Raw genomic sequence first — 13,840 nt, 5'->3', positions numbered from 1 at the left:
AGTGCCGTTGGAATAATAAATTTGTTATGGTGGTGAAAAAAAAAAAAGATTCTCTCCCTCTCCCTTTGCCCCTTTCCCTGCTCATGCGCTCTCTCTCTCTCTCTCTCTAAAAATAAAGTATGAAAAAGTATACTTTTAAAAATAAAGTTTTTTTAAAAAAGGCTGGATTAGCAGCAACCAAATAGAAGTAGATATATGCAATACTTTTATATTCTGATTCAACAATCTGCTTAATATACTGTAGTTCTAGAAATTAGCTGATTGATTTATAAGTAGACTTGATTCCTGAAAAATAATTTGTGGAGCACTGGGAAAATTTTGATTCCTCACTGTTTTTCATTAGCATCATGTTCATTTTTGCCTTTTTACCTTTAAGTCTTTTGTCTTCACTGAATAGAATAACTTTTGGTGTGGCACTCCTTCACAACCCAGCTATCCTTCAATCTGGGTTTAAGTCTCATCTCTCACATAAAGCCTTCTCTACTTATCCAATACATTTTTTTTTCTTTTCGAAATTCTGTTGCTTTTCTCTTTAACATAATTTAAATTGTCTTCTAGATTATATACATTGGCTTTATTTTTCAGCTGCTTTCATGGATGTTATTTCCTTTTATCCTTAGACCCTGGAAATAGTTAAGAAAGGCAATATTATTCTCCATTTTATGATACAAAAACTAAGAATAGATACTCGATTTCTTCAAGACCCAAATCTTCATTCTAAAATCTGCTTTGCTTATACTATACCACTTCAAGTTTTATACTTTACCTGCTATTCCTACCACATGCTGAGTACATAGTGGTATTGTTAGTTGATTGGTTTAAAATACGTTGTTTCTAATCAAAGCCCCAATCACTGGTATCTATTTCTTTTAAAAAGCTATGTAATTAATTAACTAGTTAATTAATTGTAGAGTCTTTTGTCATAATTAATCTTGAAGCCTGAGTTCTTCAAAGGGGCAACATTTGTTTAAGATTTGAAGTTTGGGGGGCGCCTGGGTGGCTCAGTTGGTTAAGCGACTGCCTTCGGCTCAGGTCATGATCCTGGAGTCCCAGGATCAAGTCCCGCATGGGGCTTCCTGCTCGGCAGGGAGTCTGCTTCTCCCTCTGACCCTCCCTCCTCTCATGCTCTCTCTCTCTCATTCTCTCTCTCAAATAAATTTAAAAAAAAATCCTTAAAAAAAAAAGATTTGAAGTTTGGAATATGGAAATTTTCTTATTTATTCATCAGACAAATGTCATTGACTGTGTACCATATTCCTAATATTATTGGTAGCCCTGGATATGGACAAATGTTGATTGCATTATTTTGTTAGTAATATTCAGTCTTTTCTTATTTATACAGGAGAGATTAAACAGATTCTAGAAAATGAACTTCAGATACCTGTGTCTAAAATGCTGTTGAAAGGCTGGAAGACCGGAGATGTGGAAGACAGTGTGAGTTTCTTAATTGCCTAGAAATAAAAGAAAGTTAAGTCATGCAATTGACTAAATGATATATAAAAATTGGTTTTTATTAGTTTTGTTACATATGACAGAAGTAGATTTTGGTAATAGTAACTTAGTTTAAGGAATCAGCCAACAGTGTTTTTCAAGTTAAAACATTTTCATGGTAAACCAACAATAGTTTTGAATGAGTTAGGTATGTAAATGAGAACACTATATGGCATGTTTTTCCTATTTCTAACTGTTAATATAGGAGTTAGTTTGGTACTCTTTTTTGAGAGCTTTTACTTTTTTATCAGACCTCATAGGGTGTCAGTAAGTGCCCTGGAATAATAATTTACTGAACAATTACTTACTGGCCTGAAAGAAGTCATATACAATGTATACATGTATGTCAATATTGATAATGGAACAAAGATAATAATAAGACATTTTTTCAAACTTGGAAAATTTAATGGTAAGAATCTTTGTTTACTTGGGTAGTGGCAAGTACATGGGATGAATTGTACTTTAAGAATTTTTATAAAGTGTTGCAATTTTAAGGCAGTAGTTGCTGTTCTCAAGGACCCAGTAGCAGCCTCAGGTATTAAATATTTCACATTCTGTTTCTTTGTCTGACAGAGAAAGTGGGGAGGGAAGGAAAGAAATGAATTAACGCTAAAGTTTTAGATGTTTGAAGTGCAAATAATTATCAAATCTTTTCATAGTTACTAACTTGATATTTCAATATCTAGGCATAAACTTAGAACCTTCAACTTTTGGTTCAGTTCTTTTTTAGTGACTTCTGGTAGACATTGTGCTTATAAATATATGTGAGTTCATTTGGTATATGGAGATGTTTGGAGTATTTTTTTTTTTTTTTAAAGATTTTATTTATTTATTTGACAGAGAGATAGCGAGAGCAGGAACACAAGCAGGGGGAGTGGGAGAGCGAGAAGCAGGCTTCCTGCCGAGCAGGGAGCCCGATGTGGGACTCGATCCCAGGACTCTGGGATCATGACCTGAGCCGAAGGCAGACGCTTAACGACTGAGCCACCCAGGCGCCCTGTTTGGAGTATTTCAATAAGATATTTATGTGAATTTCACATTAGCAAGATATTTATAAATTTAGGTAGAAGTTAGTGATGTACTATTTTAGGGGTCAGCAGACTTTCTATACAGAACCAGGTTATAAATATTTTAGCCTTTGTGGGCAGTACAGTCTCATTGTAGCTACTCAGTTCTGCTGTTGTAGTGTGAAAGGAACCGTAGGCCATATGTGAAAGAGTGAGCCATGACTGTTTTCCAATACATCTTTATTTGTGGACACAGAAATTTGAATTTTATGTAATTTCACATATCATGAGATACTCTTCTTTTGATTTTTTTCCCCTACCATTTAAAAGATGTAAAAATCATCCTTAACATCGTAGGCCATATAAAAATAGTCAGTGGGATAGATTTGTCCCATAGGCATAGTTTGCTGACCCCTTGTGCTACATGGCTGTTGTAATTGAAACATAGGTTAAAAAATAAAAAGAAATGCTATCTGAGTAAATCAACAACCTCAGCAGAAATAAAACACTAAAATGCATTAGTTTATATGGCTGTATCATTTATTTGTTCATTTATTGAGAAATCTATGGATATGAATCATTTGCACATGGCATTTTCAGTAGTTTGTAAAGAGAAAGGCAATTATTTTGAAAATTTTCTTAAAGCTGTCTGTCCTAATATTTGAACATAGTCTTTTGTCACCAACAATATTTTCAGTTACTTATTTCTATGTACTCTTTTCCTAAGGTGATTTCTGCTATTCCTATGCCATTAATTTTCTGATTGCTCCCAAATTTATATTTCCAGGTTATACTTCTGTGAATTCATGTATCCAAACTGGTAATTCACTTTAGTACTTGCATACCTTATGACATCTTAAAGTTAGCGTGTTTAAAATGGAGCTCTTGGTTTTCCTTTCCATACCATTTCTCTACCAGTTTCCCCCCCAGTAAACAGCAGCACTGTATAGCCACTGCTGAATCCAAAAATATGGGCATCCAGTCTTTTCCCATTTCAAACAACACCTAATCCTTTGGTAAGTCCTATAGCTTCTGTCTCCAAAATATATGTCAACTATGGTCACTTTCCAGCATTTTTATCATGCTGCCTAATCTAGGCCATTAGCATCTTTTGCCTGGACCAGTGTAATAGCTTCATCATTGTTTTTCCAGCTTCCTTTCCTGGGTTCTTCCTTACATTCTCCACACAGCAGCCAGAATGATCTTTTAAGAACATAAATTGAATTATATCACTCTCCTGTTAAAACAGTTTTTTACTGCACTTTGAATAAAATTCAAGCTACTCACCATAGTTCAAAAGGCATTGTATTTTTATGCACTATTCACCTCTGCAACCTCATCTTCAGCCTTTCTTACTCTCACTTTCCATGATGCAGCCATAGAAACCCCCTTTTAATTCTTCTAATAGAACCAAGCACTTTATATCTTTACCTGTACCTTCCACTGCTTGGAATGCTTTGCCCCCAGTTCTTCACATGGGTGGCTCTATTTTATCCTTCAGGTCTCAGTTTAAACATTACTTTCTCTAACAGGCCTCTATAAAATTAGGTTCCCATCCCAGCAATTTCTATCATAGTCCCATGAGTAAATGTTTGTGGAATGGATGAATGAATGACTTAAAGGAAGTATCCATTTATATATTCATTCCGTATGTGATTTAAGGGGGAAGATTTAGTGGAAAATCTTTGGATGGTCGTGTAGCAAAAGGACAGTAGTGACTTGATCAAGTAGTAAGAGTAAACATTTATCAGTAATCCAACAGTTAAAATAATGAAAGATAGAAAGGTAAAAAATAATTTTCCTATGTACATATGCGTGTGTTTTATTTGCATGTTAACTCTAGAGAGGTAACACAGATCACTTCCAAAAGGACTTACAAATACTTGATATAAAGATTCGGAACTTAAAGGTGAAATTATGAGTAATTGCCTACTGCAGTGTTTTTGCAGATCATGGGTTACAAATACATTAATGGGTTGTGAAGTGAATTGAGTGGGTTATAGTCAGCATTAAAAAAAAGAAATAGAGGGCGCCTGGGTGGCTCAGTTGGTTAAGCGACTGCCTTTGGCTCAGGTCATGATCCTGGAGTCCCTGGATCGAGTCCTGCATTAGGTTCCCTGCTCGGCAGGGAGCCTGCTTCTCCCTCTGACCCTCCCCCCTCTCATGTGCTCTCTGTCTCTCTCATTCTCTCTGTCTCAAATAAATAAATAAAATCTTAAAAAAAAAACAAAAACAAAAACAAAAAAAAAGAAATAGAATAGAAGATGTCAGAGTACATTGCAAGTAGTAAGGGTATTTTTACTTAACATATAGCTAATATTAGTCAAACGAAGTCCCAATGTCCATGGAGTAAGACTGTGTACTTAGTAAGATGAACCTTCTTGTGGAGGGATCAAGAATGAGTTCCTCATGTTTTATGTTTGGGTAAGATCAGCCTCCTGTCTCTACTTCCATCTGCAGGGTTAAGAGAGATTCCTAGACATTCACTCCACTTGCTTTCCAACACTTGCAGCCTTAATATTATTGTTTGATTAAACCAGGACTAATTTTATTACTTCTTTTCCCACTGTTTATGCCAGTCACTGCAAGGAGTCTTAAGATTCTCATATCACCCCTCACTCAAATTTCCGTAGTTTTTGCATAGGCCATATCTGTCTCTATCCTTTTTCGTTTACAATACCTGAAACCTGTTTGCTATTCCCTGTGGAACTAATTTTATCGCTAGCCAGATTCCCTCTGTTGTCAACCTCTTCCCTGCACATTCCTTTCACCATCTTCCTCTGATGAAACCTGCCTTCCTGAGGACATTGTTTCTCTATAGCCTTCCCAGTGTTTTTTTTTAGACACAAAAGTGAGTATTTAATGAGAATAAGGAGATAAATCACAACGAATTACAAATTTCACAAAGCTAAAATATACCTCAAACATCACAAAAGGCAGAAAAATAAAGTATTTGCATTAACTGCCTGACGCATCTCTGTAATACTCCCCCCCCCCCACTTTTAGGTTTGTTGCACACTCTTTGATCACCTTTTGATGTGACAATAATTTTATAATTGAGTGTTTAGAGAAGTTTCTTTCAACTTCAAATTCATTGGTAATGTCCTGTAGCTTTCTGGGATTTTTTTTTTTTTAATTTTATTATGTTATGTTAGTCACCATACAATACATCATTGGTTTTTGATGTGGTGATCCACGATCCATTGTTTTCGTATAACACCCAGTGCTCCATGCAGTACGTGCCCTCCTTAATACCCATCACCGGGCTAACCAATCCCCCCTCCCCCCTCCCCTCTAAAACCCTGTTTGTTTCTCAGAGTCCATAGTCTCTCATGGTTCATCTCTCCCTCCGATTCCCCCTCCCCATTTTTCCCTTCCTTCTCCTAATGTCCTCCATGTTATTCCTTATGTTCCACAAATAAGTGAAACCATATGATAATTGACTTTCTCTGCTTGACTTATTTCACTTAGCATAATCTCCTCTAGTCCCATCCATGTTGATATAAAAGTTGGGTATTCATCTTTTCTGATGGCTGAGTAATATTCCATTGTATATATGGACCACATCTTCTTTATCCATTCATCTGTTGAAGGGCATCTTGGCTCTTTCCACAGTTTGGCTATTGCAGACATTGCTGCTATGAACATTGGGGTGCATATGGCCCTTCTTTTCACTACATCTGTGTCTTTGGGGTAAATACCCAGTAGTGCAATTGCTGGGTCATAGGGTAGCTCTATTTTTAAATTTTTGAGGAACCTCCACACTGTTTTCGAAAGTGGCTGTACCACTTTGTGGTACAAGTTGTTGCATTCCCACCAACAGTGTAAGAGGGTTCCCCTTTCTCCACAACCTCTCCAACATTTGTTGTTTCTTTCCCTGTCCATTTTTGCCATTCTAACTGGTGTAAGGTGGTATCTCAATGTGGTTTTGATTTGGATTTCCCTGATTATAGCTTTCCCAGTGTTAATTGCTTTTCTTTAGCAGCCATCATACCACTGGATTATCTGGTAAAATAGGTGTCCTTATTGTACCTCACTTCCACTTCCAGACCTTTATCAGTCCTTCCTCTCTTAAAATCTTCAGCTTTGAATTTCATGTTAAAAGGTCATCACCTATTTATTGAGGTCATCTCCCTTCATTTCCTGATGATTTTTAGGTCCTGGTCTATAATTGCCCCCCTTAATTCTTAGTAATTTAACTATCTTTATAAGTGGTTCTTCCAATACCTTGGCCTCTTAGTTTCTTGAATTTCTTTCCTACAGAAATCTTTTCCTCCACCCTGCATCAGCTATATCTTCCAGTGGTCCTATCATTTAATTATAAATTTCAAATCTTAATTTTAGGCTTCCATTTTCTGCTTACTATCTCTTATCTTTCTAGCTCATTTTCTTTGGTATCTTTACTCCAGCAATCCTTCAACACTATTTAGGCCTCCAGTCCATTGTTTCTACCATCTGTTTGTGATCATTACCTCCTTCATGTCCTCTCTTCCTTCCTTAGAGTGGATTAAATCCCACAATTAATCATTATAATCACTTTCTTGCGTAGAGTCTCAACTCTTTCTTTATGGATCCTGCATGACAAAAGTCCTTATTTTCAATAAATCCAACTCCATCTATTCTGTGCATTACAGCTAAATGTGGCTACAGACAAATAAAATCATTGGTGTATCTTTAAATTCATGATCATGATCTTTAGAGCGTCCCTTAATGTTGCTAGGCAGTCACAGTACATTTACCTGGTTTATCCACATCCTAAATGGTTATTTTATACTTATCCTCTCCTCAGACCTTTAAAGCACTTCTCCCTTATTCTCACTTTCAGCTGATAACTTGACTTCCTGTTTTGTTTCACTCACAAAATAAAGGCAATACAAGAAAATTTCTATAAGCTTGGTCTCTCTTTACTTACCTGCATCTTACACACATACTCTTCTTTTGTTACTCTGGATGGCCTGTCCATTCTCCTTTCAAAGACCACACCTCCATATTTGCTTTGGATTACATTCTTTGTGTCCTCTGGCCTATTCAAGGACTTCACTCTTAATTCTTCCGTGTGTTTCCTGTATCATCAATATTTTCCTCTAGTAGGTCATTACCTCTAATAGAGTGTAACCACAAACATGATGTTCTTTCTTCCATTTTTCTCTTGATCCCACTTCCCCTTCCAACAGTCGCTCCATTCCTCTAGTCCCCTTGATAACAAAACTTCCCCCAAAGACTTGTTTATATTTCTTGTCTCTATTTCTCCCCATGCCTCCTGAGCCCAGTCTAGGCAGAGAATTGCTAGTGCTCTTGTCAAAGTACCAGTGAAGTGACCACATAACTAAATTCAGTGGTGATCTTATCCAGTGTAATGATTTTTAAGTGCATCTATATACATAGTTTTATATGTTTAATTTATATCTCCACCCCAGACCTGTTCCCTGAATTCCAGATTGATATATCCAGCTGCTTATCTTTTCCACTTAAATGCCTATACACATTTCAAACTTATCTGCCCAAAATAGAAGTCCTCATCTTCATTCTTTCCCATTTCAATTGATAGTAACTTCATCCTTCTAGTTATTCAGTCTAAAATCTTTAGGATCATTACTGACTCCTTTTCTGTCATAACACATATTCAATGTGTCAAGAAATTTTTTGGCACTATCTTCAAAATATATCCAGAATCTAGCTATTTTGCATCACTTCTACTACCATCACACTGACATAAACCATTATCACCCTTATCTTAGTATATTCCATTAGCCTTCTGTGTGCTTCTACCCTCCTCTGTCAACCCCTTCCCATCTGTTTTCAACATAGCTGACAAAGTGATTCTTTTTAAATGTGAATCTGATCATGTCACTCCAGTAGTTTACCTTTTCATTAGGAATAAAAGTCAAAGCCCATAGCTCAGTACATTTCTTGTCCCTACTGTGACTGTTCTCTCTCTGACCTATCTCTACTAATGTTCATTTGACTTCAGTTACATTGGACTTATTGTTGTTCCTTAAGCATTTTGTGCTGTTTTCTTTGCCTGACATATTCTTTTTCTGTATTTTCTCATGAATTGTTTTGTCACCCCTTTACATCTTTGCTCAAATGTCACATTCTCCAAGTAAGCTCCACCCTGATCATCCAGTTTAAAATTACATAATTTCCCACCCCCATATGCTTCACCCCCCCTTCCCTGATCTATCTTTAGTCCAAAAAATTATCACTTTTTAATATTCAGCTACATAGGTTACTTACTTTATTTATTCCTACTAAAATGTAAAGCTCTATAAGAGAGATCAGGGGATTTAGACTGTGCTGTTCACCGCTATATCCTCAGTGTTTGGAATAGTCCTGGCACAGAGTAGGTGGCTCAATAAATATCTGTCGAATAAATATGTATGTCCTGAGTTACGATGTAAAGATATAAAATGTGTTTCTTAATGCATTTTGCTGTCAAAAAAAGTTTGAGGGGTGCCTAGGAGGCAGAGTCAGTTAACTGTTTGATTCTTGATCTCAGCTCAGGTCTTGATCTCAGGGTTCTGAGTTTGAGCCCCACATTGGGCTCCATGCCCAGTGTGGAGCCTACTTTAAAAAAAAAAAAAGGTTTGAGCTATGTTAGTATTTACCATCAAGTTAGGAATTTGAAAGGTATGTAGTAATTTTATGGCCAAAAAAATTTAGTGAACTTTTGTATGGTTTTCAAGATGTAGTTCAGATGTATCCCAAGAGTAGTTTATTCACCCTGGTTGGATCATTTTAACATAAAAATTCTCTGGAGAAAGAGTTAAGTGACCTAGGTAACATTTACTAGAGATCTCATCCAAGTTACCTTATTTCTCAGGCTGCAGCTCCTCATCTATAAAGCCATTGGGTTGAGTTGCTCACTATGATCTTTTCTAAGTCTTATGATCTCTAAAAACCTACATTGCTAATTTTTGCTATAATGATCCTGGAATGAAGTGCATATTAGTTTCAAGGATATACTTCTTCAGTGAAGAAATTAATGACTCTTAACTGTGTTCTTATCTATTGTATCTCATCATGAGCTAAGGATTTTGTATTTTATTTTTAATGTTCATATTTATGCTTATATATATATATAGGAGAAACAAGTTACTTGGTTTCAATAGTTCTGCATTATTCTGTTTGGGAAATTGTCAAAAGTTTCAAAAAATTACAATATTGAAAAAATTTTAAGAACTTTAGGGAAAAATGAACAATATACAATCGACAGTCACTTTTTTGTTTGTTTTTAATTTTTCTTTTTCAGACGGTCTTAAAATCGCTACATTTGCCAAAAAACAACAGTCTTTATGTCCTTACACCAGACTTGCCGCCACCTTCATCATCTAGTCATGCTGGGTAAGGTGTTTACTTTTCCTGAGAATCTGAAATGAAAAGCTTGATTGTTAAGTTGCTTTAAGCTGTATATAAATATCAAAATGAAATAAAATAAAAATCTTGCTGAAGCTTTAACTTACCAGCAACTATTAACTACATAAAATTTCAAACTATTTGGTTTGGGTAGTTTGATTTTAGTGGTGGAATTTTTTTTCCAAAGAAAATCTTTAGCAAAACTCCATTATGGGAAAAATAGTCAAAAATGATACTGTTCTGTTTGAAGGGGAAGGACTAGTGTTGGATGGAAGAGATTGAGTAAATGGAACTCTAGCTTCTCCCAGGGCTAAAGAAGGCATACCTTTGAGGAAAATTCATCAGGCACTGCAGAATACAGCTTGAAAAGCACTGATACAACATTTTTATTAAGATTTTATCTCTTTTTGGAATAAAGTATCTCGTTCTTTTTTCATTATTCACAGTGAAACTCAGGACATTTATAGAATGATTAAATGATTTTAATATTAAATTATGGCATTATTATTGCTAGGTGGTACATGATGTTAGTGATAGAGTAATAATTTTTGTGAGTACAGTATCATTCCAGAACTATGTTTAAGTTGTTTTTAGATTTTCACAGTTTTTATACACATTTACTTCTTTTTAAATACTACTTGGTGATTTTGTGTAGACCTGTGTGCCTAAACTTGGGATATTATCAAACTTTGCCTACCACGTATCAAATATTTTTATTATTATATAGTAGAAGGAAAAAATTACTGTTTTTCTCTACTGTACTACTCACAGAACACTTCTGGCTACCAAATATGTGGCAATTCTTCAATACCAGCTTGATGTTCTATAATTTAAATAATTCTGGAACTATCTACCTGGAGATAGCATCTAATCCCATAGGTTCAGGGCTCAGTTCCATAAGACTGCTCCCACATCGGATACTACTTCAAGTCTAGGTTGTCTCCTGAGCTTCTGAACAACTGGGTATACATTGGAGGTTCCCACAACCCCCTTCTTGGGTTTGATAATTTGCTAGAATGACACACAGAACTCAGAAAAGTGCTCTACTTACTATTACCAATTTATTATAAGACATATTTTAAAGAATATAGATGAACAGCCGGATGAACGAGATAAATAGGACAAGATCTGGAAATGTCTTGAGCACAGGAGCTTAAAGTTTGGGGTGTGCCACTCTTACAGCATATAGATGCATTCTTGTTCACCAACTTGAAAGCTCTTTAAAACCCATCAGCTAGGGTTTTTTATAGAGGCTTTATTACATAGGCACTATTGACTAAATTATTGGCTATTAATAATTAACTCAACCTCCAGCCCCTCTGCCCTCCCTACAAATGTGGAGGCAGGGAGAATACAGGTAGCTGAAAGTTCCAACCCTCTAATCACTTGCTTGCTTTCCCTTGCAACCAGTCCTCATCCTGAGGATTTTTTCTCAAAGTCATTAACTCATGAACAAACTCTTGTGTGGCTGAAAGGGGCTTGTTATGAATAACAAAAGATCCCTTGCTCCTTCCACCTGTATCACTCTCATCATTTAGAAAATTCCAAGGGTTTTAGGGAGCTCTTGGGTGGGGGGAAGGGGGAGAGAAGACCAAATGTATATTTCTTATTATAAATTATGCCATTACAGGTAGATAGTAGCAAAAAAATTAAACATGGCTTGTACCAAAGTAGAAATCACTGAACTGAAAAAAGTTAAATCTAATGTAATTGTATTTGATAGTCTGTTAATAGTTCATTTTAGGTTAAGAATTTAAACATTTCTTCGGTCACTGTTTATTTTCTGTTAAGGTCACATATTAATGGGAGGTTGAATTTGCACATCATTACACACAGCCAAACAGTACTGTAGTCCTTGTGTTTATAGTAGTTGTTATCAACACTACATGAGATTAAGTTAAACAAGGAGTTATATGTATGGTTCTGTATCTAGTCAGGGCATTATTTTTGTAGTTTAGTTAACAGAGTGTAATCACTGTTACCCAGTACGTAATCCACATAATTATGAGCAGATAGGAGACATTACTGGTTATAATCTATTGCTTTCCAGTCACATGATTAAATGGATTTATCAAAATGTCTTCCTGGGCTAATGGAAATATTCTTCATTGCTATGTGGCTGACCTTCCTTTGATTGTCTGATTGTCAAATTGCTCAGTTCCTAGGCAAGCAGGGCCTTACAGTGCTTATGAAATGCAGTGTTTTATTGGAGAATGAGTACTTAATATAGCATTAAAGTAGTCTTCCTTAGTTGGCTTTATGAATTTTTTTTTAAGTTTCTATTTTAATTCCAGTTAGTTAACCTACAGTGTTATATTAGTTTCAGGTGTGCAATATAGAGATTCGCTAATTCTTTGCATCACCCGGAGCTCTTCACAACTAGTGCACTCCTTAAGCCCTGTCATCTATTTAAGCCATCCCCCTACCAACCTCCCTTCTGATAACCATTAGTTTGTTCTCTGTGGTTAAGAGTCTGTTTCTTGGTTTATGTCTCTCTTTTTTTCTCCTTTGCTCATTTGTTTTGTTTCTTAAATTCCACATAGGAGTAAAATCATATGGCATATGTTTTTCTCTGACTGACTTCGTTTGCTTAGCATTATACTCTTTAGTTCCATCATGTTGTTGCAAATAGTGATTTCATTTTATTTTATGGCTGAATAATACTCCATTGTATATATATACCACATCTTCTTTATTCATCATCAGTGGACACTGGCTGCTTCCATATCTTGGCTGTTGTAAATAATGCTGCTATAAATATACAGGTGCATGTATCCCTTTGAATTTGTGTTTTTGTATTCTTTGGGTAAATACCCAGTAGTGCAATTGCTGGATCATAGGGTAGTTCTATTTTTAACATTTTGAGGAACCTCCATACTGTTTTCAGAATGGCTGTACCAGTTTGCATTCCCACCAACAGTGCAAGAGGGTTCCTTTTTCTCCACATCCCTGTCAACACTTGTCTGTTGTGTTTTTTGATTTTAGCCATTCTGACAGGTGTGAGGTGATATTACCTGGTGGTTTTGATTTGCATTTCCCTGATGTTGAGCATCTTTTCACGTGTCTGTTGGCCATCTGTATATCTTCTGTGGAGAAATGTCTGTTCATGTTTTCTGCCCGTATTTTAATTGGATTATTTGGTGTTTGGGTGTTGAGTTGTACAAGTTCTTTATATTTAGGATACTAACCCTTTATTGGATAATGTCATTTGCAAATATCTCCTCCCATTCTGTAGGTTTACCTTTTGATTTTGTTGATTGTTTTCTTCACTGTGCAGAAGCTTTTTATATTGATGCAGTCCCAATAGTTTGTTTCTGTTTCCCTTGCCTCAGGAGACATACCTAGAAAAAAGTTGCTATGGCTGATGTCAGAGAAGTTAATGCCTGTGTTATCTTCTAGGATTTTTATGGTTTCAGGTCTAACATTTAGGTCTTTCATCCATTTTGAATTTATTTTTCTGTATGATGTAGAAAAGTGGTTCTTTTTCTTTTGCATGTTCTGTCCAGTTTTCTCAGCAATATTTGTTGAAGAGACTGTCTTTCCCATTGGATATTCTTTCCTGCTTTGCCAAAGATTAATTGACCATATAGGTGTGGGTTTATTTCTGGGTTTTCTGTTCTTTTCCATTCAGCTATGTGTCTTTTTTTCCCAGTAATACTATTTTGATTACTACAGCTTTGTAAAATAATTTGAAATCTGGAATTGTGATGCCCCTAGATTTGCTTTTCTTTTTCAAGGTTGCTATGGCTCTTCAGGCCTTTTGTGGTTCCATACAAATTTTAGGATTGTTTGTTCTAATTCTGTGAAAAATGCTTGTGGTATTCTGATAGGGATTACATTAAATGGGTAGATTGCTTTGGGTAGTAGAGACATTTTAACAATATTTATTCTTCCAATCTATGAGCGTGGAATGTCTTTCCATTTCTTTGTGTCATCTTCAGTTTCTTTCATCAGTGTTTTATAGTTTTCAGAGTACAGGTCTTTCA

General features: G+C 35.8%; 1 protein-coding gene across 3 annotated transcripts in view; it reads left to right on the top strand.

Annotated features, from left to right (window-relative positions):
• The window catches only part of FAF1 (Fas associated factor 1), a 500,302-nt gene that overhangs the window by 215,300 nt on the left and 271,162 nt on the right, over positions 1–13,840 (top strand). For all 3 annotated transcript variants that reach the window (XM_021684282.2, XM_044914506.1, XM_044914505.1), the window contains exons 5-6: positions 1,343–1,434; positions 9,751–9,842. In XM_021684282.2, the coding sequence (XP_021539957.1) occupies positions 1,343–1,434; positions 9,751–9,842 (184 nt within the window). The remainder of the gene's footprint in view (positions 1–1,342; positions 1,435–9,750; positions 9,843–13,840) is intronic.

Source organism: Neomonachus schauinslandi, chromosome 4 (genome assembly GCF_002201575.2).
Source record: "Neomonachus schauinslandi chromosome 4, ASM220157v2, whole genome shotgun sequence".
Lineage (NCBI taxonomy): Eukaryota > Metazoa > Chordata > Mammalia > Carnivora > Phocidae > Neomonachus > Neomonachus schauinslandi.
Note: the sequence above shows the minus strand (reverse complement) of the source record. Positions and strands in the feature narration are given on the sequence as shown.